The 12,086-nt window shown below is 46.0% G+C and overlaps 1 protein-coding gene across 11 annotated transcripts in view; it reads right to left on the reverse strand.

The window, feature by feature from the left end:
• ITPKA (inositol-trisphosphate 3-kinase A) overlaps window positions 1-1,598 on the reverse strand; it is a 62,174-nt gene extending 60,576 nt beyond the window's left edge. For all 11 annotated transcript variants that reach the window (XR_009958577.1, XR_009958573.1, XR_009958574.1 and 8 more), the window contains exon 1: window positions 975-1,598. Coding sequence is in view for 1 of the 11 variants with exons in the window: in XM_062577375.1 (XP_062433359.1) it covers window positions 975-1,478 (504 nt within the window). In the remaining 10 variants the exon portion in view is untranslated. The remainder of the gene's footprint in view (window positions 1-974) is intronic.
• Window positions 1,599-12,086: the final 10,488 nt, after the last annotated feature.

The following is a 12,086-nucleotide window of genomic DNA, read 5'->3' on the forward strand; positions in this document are numbered from 1 at the left end:
AAACAAAACCAATATTGCACACAGCATTTTAGCTCCTGTACTATGTGTCCTCCAATGTAGCAAGCCTGCAATTATCATGAGAAAAGTCCAGCTGGAGGTATCACCTACAAGTACAATTCTTTCTTGCTTATATTTTTTTTCAAAACACATGTTCTACTTGAAAACAATTCAGTGCCAATCAGCTAGCAGTATGAACAACAATTTAAGTTGTGGTCTCAGTAAAGGTAGGAGGGGGAATTTGCTAAAAGCCACATAATTCAGTTACAAAGCCCCAAGAAGCATATTATAAAGAGTCAGGCAAATATACGTTATAGATCATGAAAAAACCCGACTAACTGTACACCTTTAAAAGTGCAGTTCATGGCTGAAAGCTGCCAAATTACAGAGGGGATTTGCTGCGAAGAAGGTGTTACCGCCAGAACGGACAAAAGCATGCATTCTACCCATTCCAAGCTCCTCCCCGTCTCCTGTCACGCTCGCAGCAAGCAGCAGCTCAAAAACTGACAACCACAGGCTCCGGGACTGGAAGAGACAAAAAGTACCTGCTGGGAAAAGCCTGGAAAAATGTTATTTTGAAGTTCTAATAAAAGAGACGGAAAAAATACCCATGCTCGGAAAACGCCCTCCAAAACTCTGCCGGTCTCAAGCACAGTTTCGTGGCAGAAAAGACTTACAGCCCACACCTCACCGGGATTTCAAATGAGGCAGCACCCTGAAGCGTTGCTAGAAGAGGCGCAGCAGGGCGTGTTGCACCATCGCAGGAGGCAGGGGCTTCCCAAAGCGCGTGGGGACGGGGCGCAGCGTCGGCACCGCGCTTCGGCGGCGAGCCGGCCGCCGCCGGGCCGCCGCGGGGGCCCGGCCCGACACCCCGGGCGGTGCCGCCCAAGGGCCGCCTTAGCCCCGGGCGCCAGCGGGAGGCGCCCGCCCGCCAGGGGCAGCGCCCGCCGGCCGCGAAGGCGCCCCGCCGCCCCTACCTGGTTGGTGTCCTCGCCGTGCTCCAGGTGCACGATGCCCTGGCTCCTGCCCTCCGTGTCGCTCAGCAGGTCGTCCTCGGAGTCCTCGAGCAGGGACGAGGAGCCCGTGGAGGAGAGCGAGGAGGTGGAAAGCCGGCGGGACTGCAGGTGCAACGAGCTGTCCGTCCTCAGCCAGCCGCCTTCCGGGTGCGGCGGCAGCGCCTTGGGGCTGCCCTGCGCCTCCTCGCTCTCCTCGGCGGTGACGGTGAGCCGGGGGATGACGGGCGGCAGCACGCCGTTGGGGGGGCGGCAGCCCCGCTTGGCCGGGTCGGGCAGCTGCCGGGCGGCGGCGGCGGCGGCGGCGGCGCAGCGAGCCTCGAAGAGGGCGCGCAGCTCGCCGACGCTCAGCCGCGCGGCCCGGCTCAGGTCCGGGCTGCTGTGCAGCCCCGCGCGGGGTTTCATGGCGGGCTCGGCGCCCGGCGCCGGCCGGGCAGCGCTCCAGTGCCGGCGGCTCGGGGCGTGCATGGGGGGCGCCGCGCCGCCGCCGCAGAAGGAGCAGAAACTTCTTTGTGGCTCAGCCGGCGGCCGCTGCGCGGAGCGCGGCCGCGAGGCTCATGTCCAGCCCGCCCGCCCGCCCGGGGCAGCGCCGCCTCACCGCCGGGACCGCCGGCTACCGTGCCCGCCGGCCCGGCGCCAGGGCCATGGGGGCGCGCTAAGCCCGCCCGCCCGCCGCCGCCCCGCTCCGCCCCGGCGCTGAGGGGAGGAGCGAGCCGCGCCGCGCCGCGCCGCGCCGCGCCGCGGGGAGCCCCCGCCCGCCGCCGCCCTTTTGGTTTCGGTTTCCCTGAGGCGGCCCTCGGGCAGCGGAGGTTCCCTCGCGCCGCGCCCCGCCCCCCGCCTTACCTCCGCGCGGGCCAACGGCCGCTCCAACGGCCGCGGCCCGCCTGGCGCGCGCCGCCTAACGGCAGCGCGGGCTCGGCGGCTGCGCAGCGGCCTCCGCGCCGCGGCTGGGCGCCCGCGCCCGTCCCGCCTTGGCGGTCGGGGCCCGGGGGAGGGCGCAGGAGGAGGGTCGGCTTTCGCTGCCTCCGGCGGGGGGCTCCGCCGCCTGCCCCGGGCCCGGCCTGCAGGGGGCTCCTGCGCTCTGTGCGCATCGGTCAGCGCTGTAGCTGCTGAGCGGCGCTGAAGGGGTTTTCTTCACCCCCTCGGGCTGCTGAGCTACCCCGGCCTGCTCCCCTGTCTCTCTTCGGAGAGCCGCCCTGCTCGTTGCTTCTAGTCTACTGAACTCCCACTCTTCACCTAAAATGTAACCCCTGCTGGGCTGCGGCACCTGCTCTAATTGGAGATATTAAGACCTCTGGAACAGGAAAGGCGTCCTACCCACAGGGTTACGTCAGCCGAGATGCTTAGTAAAATCAGTAATTTTGGAACCAAATGTCGAAGCCTTCAACTTAGTTTTTGCTCATTTGTCTCATTGTTTCCTTGTACTCTCCCATCTGCCTCCAGCCATCTGTTGTCTCCTGGCTTAGACTGTGCGCTCTTGGGGAAAAGGGCTGCGCTTGCTCGACGCGTAACGCAATGTACCCCTAGATCCCACAATAGCATACGCAAGGGTTTGTTAGCCTATCTCAACGCCTTCCGATTTGCTTGGAGTTGACTGTGATACAGTCCTGTCCCCGCCGACGGTCTCAGAAAAGGCCTGCTTTGCCAGGCCGCACACAAGATGCGGCCTCGTGAGCCGACTGCTGCGCTGCTCACAAATCACAAATGGCCTTGGAAATGCCGAGGAGCAATTGTGAAGAAAACCGAAGAGCTCCATACGTGAAAATTTAGGCGCCTTCAGATGCCTTGCCTAGCCACTTGTTTTGCCGATCTGCATTTCCAGCTTAAATCTCTGCATCTTGTGGGGGGTTTAATTCGCTGCGTAGTTGCAACCGTTCCCACAAAGACCTGCCAAGCTGGGTGTCGTGGGTGAAGCATGGGTGACAGCTACTGCCAAGTTGGGTAAAAACATCAGAACTGCAGTGCAGAAGGAAATGGTTGGCAGTACAGCATTTTACCAACAGACAGAGAGAAAAACAAAGTGCCTGTAGATAGGTATTTCTTCATGGTGGCCAGGGGGAGGGTAAAGTTCTTTCTGTAGAAAGATACAGTTGCCAGCTTTATTATTAGTTTTGTGAATCATTTTAAAATTTACAGTGCAGAAAAGCAATCTTAAAATATTAAGACTGATTAAGCCTGATGCATATGTCAAATTGTACCAGAATGATGAAAAGCATGATTTTAACTGATGGCTTTATAAGAAGACTCGTTTACAGTGGTGAATTGATAGAAACAGCAGAGAACAACATAGCCACTTTTAAATAAGTATGAAAGTTTACACACACACAAATTGGACCTGTTTAACTAATACAGGTCCATCAAGTAACTAATACAGGTCCATACAAGTAATCATCATAGCTTTGGTTCTATAGATAAGCAAGACAGAAAAACAGCTTATTCACAGGACTGACATAAATGCACACTTCCACAGGCCAAGGAGGAACTTCAGGAAGCCCTTCTACCTGTGGAAAGGCAATTCAGCTTCCAGCATCTTTTAGCCACTGGTGTGTGTGCTGATCCTACAATTACAGGATTGTGTGTGATCTGTGATTAGGAAACCCTACTTCTAGCAACTGTTCTGAGACTACCAACTTGCTTCACATAGGGCTAAGATTAGGTAATAATAAAATTATAAGACATAATTTTAATAAACTAAAATTCAGCTAATATAGATAGATACAAAATATGTGATGCAATTAATTTTAATAAACATGCATGTAAAAATAGAAAAACAATATTTTAAATATTATTAATTAATGATGATTTGTTGGATAAGATTAGGTAAGCTTAGCTGCTTTTACAGTGTCAGCTTTAAAGAACTACTGATCTCTTAAGTTTGTATAAGAGTTAATGCGAAGACTTTAAACACTGCAGAAGAATCAAGAGATTCTTTAGTCAATCAGGTATGACCACATTAATTTGTAAATGTACCACTGTTTTAATAGACAGGGTGGAGATTCCTGGCCTCAGGTTGGACAGGCAAAGTGCTAACAGCTTGTACTTTACACTTCTGAATACTGCATTCTGGATTGTAGTGTGCTGTCAGCATTCATTAATGATGCTTGGCAAAAGTTACATCTGATAAGATGCAGATGTCTGTCCCTATTTCACAGATGGGTAAACTGATACGCAGACAGCAAATGAGTTGACTGCAGTCATACAGTGAGTCAGTGGCAGAACAGAGTGCGTCACATTTGCTGCCTGCTCCTCTAACCACCAGATCACGTTCCCACCTCCAGGGGTATTAAGTCATGTTTATCTCCGTTGTTCTTATTCATACTGGTGTTACTTCTTAACTGCTGTGGTTTCAAGTTTCACACACTCCTGCTACAAAAATAACTTTCTGCCTTTATTTATATTGGCAAAAAAAAAAAAAAAAAAAAAAAAAAAAAAAAACATTCCCATGAAATCCTTTTCTAAACATTGTTATCATCAACATATTGCCTATTTTTACTTCCTTTAGTTTGCACTCATATCGGATATCTTAAGCCATGTACAAAGACAAAAGAGGGCGCTACGGCCATTTCTAGCAAGTTTGAAAGCTTTCCTATGGTCAAGAGTTTAAATATGATCTAGAGGGGAGTCTTGGTTTTAACTTGACCTGCCTAGCACATGTGAAATATTTCATTGTCCACATGAAGTTTCTCACACAGTTTAGTGCATGCCAGCCACAACTTTAAATTCCAACCTGAGCAAGGCCTAAGAAGACCAGAAAAGTAACAGAGTTGTGGTTCACGTCATTTCCAGATACAACCAATACAAGCAAGGTAATGTTTACAAGAAATTACAATATCTTTTTTTGGACCTACTGATATAATGGGAACAAAAAGATGGGAAAACTTTCACATTTGAAGGCCCCTTTTCAGGAAGAAAGGCACATGGGCTTGAAAAAGCACCTGTCTCTTCTAGCAGCGTCAGTCCAAGAGCCTACCTTTCCCGTAAGCCTTTCATGATAAAGTCTATGGTTCCCCCCGGTGGCCGAAACTAAGATTACAACCCCACGTGGAAAGTAAATGAGAAAAGTGAAGGGTTGACTGACTTTTCATGGGGAAGGGCAAAGATCAGGAGCAGATCTATTGAGAGCCGAGCTTCTGCTCTGCAGGGAGAAGAGGCGAGTGCCGCAGGACCTGAGCGAGCCTCGTGGCACATAGCAGTGGCAGCAAGGGAAGAGAGCAAGTGCTTTATCCATGACCAGCCTCCCGGTTCAAACAGGCTGTGCCCCCTGGGTGCGCTTTGGTTGCTGCGTCTTTGCTGCTCGCTAGGGTAAGCAAGTAGGTTAGTGCGCTACAGTCACATCCTTATTTTATCATCCCAACATAACCAAATCGAATTATCCAACTGCAAAGCTACTGCATGCAAGAGGAGAATGAGATTCCCAAACCAGGTTATATGAAGTGAAAGAAATCTTTGCAATAAATTGGAGCTGTTTATTTTTCAGATTGAATTTCATAGGCTATTTGCCAAATTCCTCTATGCAAGACTTGGAGACGTTTTGCTATCAGCTCTGGATATCTGCTCAATGAAAGCCATGTGAAAAATGATGTTGGAATCTGGTTATACCTCCAGAACCTAGTCTCCTATTTTTAAGATGATAATGCGTCTAGTTATTAAGATATGAAGTGACACAAACTATGCCTCAGCTGTCCACTGCCCGACATGTCTGGCCCAGAATCTGTGGAACAGCATGTGCAGTAATCGCTTTTCTATCCCTCAGTCCCACAGCCAGCTCAGCAGTTAGTACCCTGTTGTGTAACTCCTGAGCAACCCAGACACTGGGAAGAGTTCACGACTTGGAAGGGGAATCTAAAGTTGTTGGAGAAACATAAGAAAGATTATGTTGGTTTTAAGCAGTGGAATAAAGTTTGTTTGGATGCAGATTCCAAGGATATGAGAATTGACTTAACAGAGGATACCGATTCTCATCCAGGAGTTAGGCACTGTGTTTTGGCATAAGTGAGTGTAGTTGTATTGGACTGAATATCAAATGAACACTAAACGACAAAGGTCCCCCCGTGGCTGAAATTAGAATTACATTTCTAAACTATTCTCGCACAGAAGTACCTTGAACTATTTAGCTACTCGTCTGTAATAGGGGGAGCTAGTGGGGGCCAGTATGCCTCAGGCACAGCCAGATGCCATTGTCCCCTAGGAAAAGTGACTGAGGCAGATCTTTGGGACCATGAAGTGAGAACTGTGACAGTGAGAAAAGACACAAAGACAGGAAAGGGGAGAAGGAAAGAGGGCACACAGCGCCTTTGCTTCCAAAATGATTTACAGTGGTCTGCTGATGTAGAGGATAGGGAAGAGGTGAAGAGAGAGGAGGTCACAAATGAGAGGAAAACAGTGGGGAGAAAGAGCCCTTTTCTGCCACATCTCTTGCACCTTTTGCTGCAATATTACTGTTCTTACTGTTTTTCATTATGAAAGGGGAAGAGTAAGGCCTGTTTTTTTCCACTTCCCTCTCAGCCTATCACCAATACTTTTCTCTCTAGCAGTCTTACTGCTGGCCTTTGGGCCAATATACCTAGGCAGTGGAATTAAGTAGGGACTGGGGGGAGGAGAAGACTCAGGTATGCTATTGCATGACAAGAAGAGTGTGCTGACAGGAGCAGCCAGGTGAGTAAATGGTAGCAGCATCACTGGCCAAGGATGGCAGCTGCAGGCTAGTTAGTTTGCCACTTGAACAGCATGTTCCCTCCTCCCTTAGAGTGGCTGCGTGTTGGTGGAGGATCATCTGAGATACTCACATGGATCATAGAATCATAGAATTGGTAAGGTTGAAAGGGACCTCTGGAGATCATCTAGTCCAACCCCCCTGCTCAAGCAGGGTCACCTAGAGCATGTTAGACAGGGTTGCATCCAGGCGGGCCTTGAAGATCTCCAGAGAAGGAGACTCCACAACCTCTCTGGGCAACCTGGTCCAGTGCTCCGGCAAGCACTGCTTGTGTTTTCCCTTTTCTTGGATTAAATAAAAGATTTATTGGATTTCTTGAATTAAATAAAAGATTCAACTTGCACATCTGTATTTTAGCATAAAAATTTTAGCATAAAAAACACGTAAAAATGTAATAACAAAACAAGAGAAAGTTTTGTCATCATATGAGATGACTAGCGGTAACACTTTACCATAACAGCCATGTTTCTCATAGTTCCCTGAGAACTTCAGTGTGCTTTAAAGATAAATCCTCTTGTGAAATAATTTATTAGCTTTACACTTGAAGTAAGCACAGTTGTTATTTCTGGCTAGCCATTTACAACCCCCTCACAACCAAGGGGCCTGTGCTTACAATAATGATTACATTAAATTTTGTAGAATTACTTCTGATTTATAATATTGTAAAGAAGAGCAGGATATGACTCAACATGTACACAAGCAGACTGTTTCTAGAGGTTTAATTTCACCTGTTCATCTCGCAGCCTAAGGGTTAACTTGAAGAATAATTGTAAATTATTCCCTATCAGAAGAGATTAAAATGTGTCCCAGGAAGATACACTTTTAATAAACTAGAAAGTATAGATCATAAAAAAATCTTCAGATTACTGAGAAAACTGAAAAACTGAAACAGCATAACTAGTTTAAATTTTAGCGAAGATTAAAGCAGAATCTAATGCTTTCCACACAAAATATCACTAATAGTATTTATTCCAACAAAGGATCTGGTGTGGTAGCTGAATTTAAATGGGTCTTCTTAATGATGGATAGCATTAGACAAGTTTGGTCAGAAGTTTATACCCCAGCTGTCACAGATCAGTGTTCCCCATTTAAAGGGGGAAATTACTGGAGAACTCTTAGAACTTCTTACTGAGCCTCACAGCTTGCGCTGCCAGTTCATCTTATAGTGCTGCACTAGAAGTCAAATATAGCCTATGAAGTCAGAGGAACACCCTAGAAATAATGATGATGTCATATGAGTATATGTTCAGGAAAAAGGCAAGCAGGAATAATTACTAAGCAATGAAGAAGCAATTTTGTTTTCATGTAAGGATCTATTTTGTGCTTGTGCAAAAGTACTTAAAATGTTTTCTAGGATATGTAAGTGCTCTTTAGCATGACCTAATTGCAAAGTAGTGTCAATCTGCCTATAACAATGTTCATTTTGTCTGCACATGCATATTGGCACATGCATTTGTCCCATTTTTGCAGGTCAGTACGATGAAGAAATTGACAGGACTTTTTATTCACAAGACTCAGTTCTATGTCACATGGAATCAGCTGAATTATAGAATAAAAATAGAACTATAGGCTAGAATAAAAATAAAATGATTTGCAATAGTTAGGGAAAGTTTCCTCTTTTCTTCTTTTTTTCTTTTTCTTTTCTTTTGACCCAGAAAGTGAAATATTTACATGCTTCTCAATTGCTTAATAGCGCTTGCACTTGCTTTCCTTACTCGAAGGAACAGATTTAGCACTAGAATTGGGAAGCAGCAAGAGAAAGACATTTTCAAATCCGCTGCCAGCGTTAGGTTTGCGCCTCACTGCGAGGCGGCGGGGCAGGAGGGTGCGCGGCTCGGCGCGGCGCGGCTCGGCGCGGCGCGGCGCGGCGCGGCGGGTTTCAGCACTCGGGACAGCTCCTCCCCACGCCTGGAACCGCGCCACCCCCGGAGCCCCCTGCAGCGCAGCCCCGGCCCGCACGGAGCGCGACTTTCGGCTCACCCCATAAACCAGAGGCAGCTTTCTTGCGTTGTGCCGGTCATTTCAAGGCTATCGGTACCAAAGCATTTTTTAAAAACAAAACAAAGCTTGATGTTGGTGCTGTGTTACGTTGGTGAGATCTTTTTTTTGCCCTCCAAAACAGAGATCACATATTCTGTTGTCACCTACAAAGTCCCAGAACCACTGCTATTACTAATGTCTCTGAAAATTATTTGTACTAGATACTTCAAAGATTTTCTGACAGTAAAAAGACAAAATTCTCAGTTTCATGTTTAAATTACAGTAGCTGAACAGAAACCATCCTCTGACACTTTCTTTATCATACAAATTCGCCTTGGGTTCAGGTTTCTGGAATGCTCCATGGTGACATGAGTCGTGCTTTCTGAGCTATGAACCTTAATGTTTGGGTAATGCAGAAATACAGGAGCTGCAAAGCTCTTACAGGCACGTTCAGTAATTTTTTTCCTGTTATATCTTACTTCCTCATAATGCTTCAATGAGTACTACAAAAAAAATCACAACCTAAATATCCACGGGGAGACAAAGTATCTGCCAACTGGAGCTGACTACCCTGGGCACCTTACAATAGGTGAATTTATGTGAATGGTCCCCAAGCTTGCACTGACGAGAGGCAGGGCTTCAGATAGGCTGCGTGCTGCTCAGCCTTACAGCAGATCTCATTCACTGTCAGTCTGCTCAAGGAACTGGGGTCAACAGTGTATGCAAGGCAGGAAAATATACCTAAGTGGCATAAAATATTAGAGTGCCTCCTTTCTCAGTCAGAAAGCAAGTTAATCCCTGAAGATATTACAAGAGCAGGGTAGGATGTCTGCCAAACAATAATATTGGACTGCACAGCTTTCTAAAGACCAGGGTCCATGCAGTCGAGAAACTTGGAGTATCTGGATGGCTATCACCAAAGAAACAACTATATCTTCAAAAGTCAACTCTTGACTTCATATCTGGCTTATGTTTAGTTTACTGTTGCGGACAAAATCTTGATTATCTTTTCTGTACCTCAGTACTTTAATTTTTAGACTGTTACTTCCTCATTTTTCATATCTTTTGCAGGTTACAGTAGAACACAAGCTCAAATATAGAAATAGAAACAGAACATCTTCACAACATTGGCTTTTAGGGGAAGAAGTGGGGAAGAAAGATGCAACGTCCACTTGTTTACTAGTGAACATTTTACAGTGAACATTTTCCAACTAATGTCTTCATTTGACCTGTGAGATCAGCAAACAAAATAAATTTAAGAAAATATCTGGTGCTTGCAAAGGATATGTCTGCTGCAGAATACTCCACAGAAATGGGCCTGATCCCAAGGGTTCTGCTCGTATGAGCAGTCACACTGGTCATGGCTATGTCATTCTGTTGGATGCCTCACCAGCACTGCCTCAAAAAGGTCAGAGACTGACACAACCGTTCAAGTCTGTAACACAGACCCTTAGGACATTTCCAGATCACTGACTTGTGTCAGTGCGCCACACCACGTGGGCCACTTTCAGGCACACTGCCTACTACAACATCTTGCAGCACCCTGACAAGGCCCTTCCAGCTCTCATCATCTCCCTAGCTTTGCACTGAATATGTCCCCTCCCAGTCCCACCCTAAAGGTATAGTACGGCCTCCCACCCATTGCCACCTTTCCTCATCTGCACTTATCTCCTTGTGCTGACATGTTGTGATAAATCACAGCCCATGAAAGTGAGAAAGGTTGAGAGGAAGTTATTGTTTAAGACAATCCCACAGCCTGAGACCTGGCATGTAAAAATGACTCAGTTTTGCAACCCTGTATGAACAAGGCTATACATGGTACACAACAAACAGATTCTCCTTTGTTCTGGTCACCAACAATACTTTAAGCTAGGCAGTCATGTACACATCTCAGTTACTGTTCAGTAATCAGGAATTTCTGCAGAAAGCCCTGTTGACTTCCATGGAACCACTTAGTGAAGCCTCATTCATGCAGGCACATGCCCAGTGTCTGGCCTGCCTGCCAGTTATTGACATCTACTGCAGAACATGTAACTTTGCAAGTATGCAAGCAGGGAAAATTTGGATATGAGTAATTTGTATGACTTATTTGAAGTGAATCATGAGAATATTGAGATAGAAAGTACTCTGTTGCTCAGAAAGTAATGGTGACCTTGCTCATTAGTTAGAAAGAAAAACAAAGATACGACGTTTTTACTACATACATCATTTACTTTTTTTTAATTTAAGAACAAGGTCAAGCTCTTTTGACACTTATCTTTGATAAGACACTTGAACAGTCAAGCCATGATAAGTCTGTAATCTTAATGCTTTTGATAGCGTGACATAACCATTGATGCTCTGTAATCAATCAAAATAGACAGCCTAATGCACTAAATGTTGCAAAATAAATAAAAATAACATCTAAAAAAGTATGTTCAAGGACTGGTTCTTCCAAGCTTTTTGTGTGGTAATGGGTATGGTGTTCAACTACTGTTTCCTTTCAAACTATTTTGAAAATAAAGTAGGTAACAAGCTGAATGGAAAACAATAATTTCTAATTTCAACATTAAAGAAATGTTAACTGTTGATTTCTGCTGAAGCGAATCAATAATGAGATCATCAGTCCAAAGTCCACTTCGCCTAGGGCCAGGGACCTGCATTTGTCATTTGTTCAAATCAGAATATAAATTGTTCCATTGTTTCCTTCAGTATCCAGTCTACTGGATAAACTTTGAGATTTCCTTTACCATTCCCCTGAGGGTTTTCTTCAATCCTGTTTATGATCACAGACTGTCCAGGATCCCAGTGCAAAAGCTAATGCTACCATAACTGTGTGCTGACTTCATATCAGGCACTTCTCTTTGGTGTTTAGGTCATTGATACATGTGCAAAGAGTTCTCTTCAGTAACCTCAACTAGGATTGCAGATCACTCCGCCTGGCTTTTGCCTCTGTTTCTCTTCAAAGCAGCAGATTTCTGGAAAAAAAGTAAGCTAGACTAACACCATCCATCTTTCCTCATAAGGAAATGAGGGTGTTTTATATAAGGTTATTTTATAACCCAGGAGTGGTCAATCTTTCAGAAAACTCTTCTCCATTCCCTGAGAGAATAGGCATCTCAGTAATGAAGCGTACCCCTAGCCTCCTAAACCCGTGGTGCTTTCTACTCTTTCATCCCCAGATTTGTTTTTGATGTTGCACAATTTGTCTTGATAAACAGCAATAACCAAAATAGCCCTGCAAAAGCAGTAGGAAAAGTGGACTATCTGGCATAAATAAATAAATAAATAATATGGTCTTTACTGTGATGAAAAAACAGCAAAAACAAACAAAAAAGTGTTAAGTGTATTTTACTTCTGTCTTCAATATATTATTTGCTTTGGTAAGTAAAATTTTGCAAGGC

Source organism: Rhea pennata, chromosome 5, assembly GCF_028389875.1.
Source record: "Rhea pennata isolate bPtePen1 chromosome 5, bPtePen1.pri, whole genome shotgun sequence".
Classification (NCBI taxonomy): Eukaryota; Metazoa; Chordata; class Aves; order Rheiformes; family Rheidae; genus Rhea; species Rhea pennata.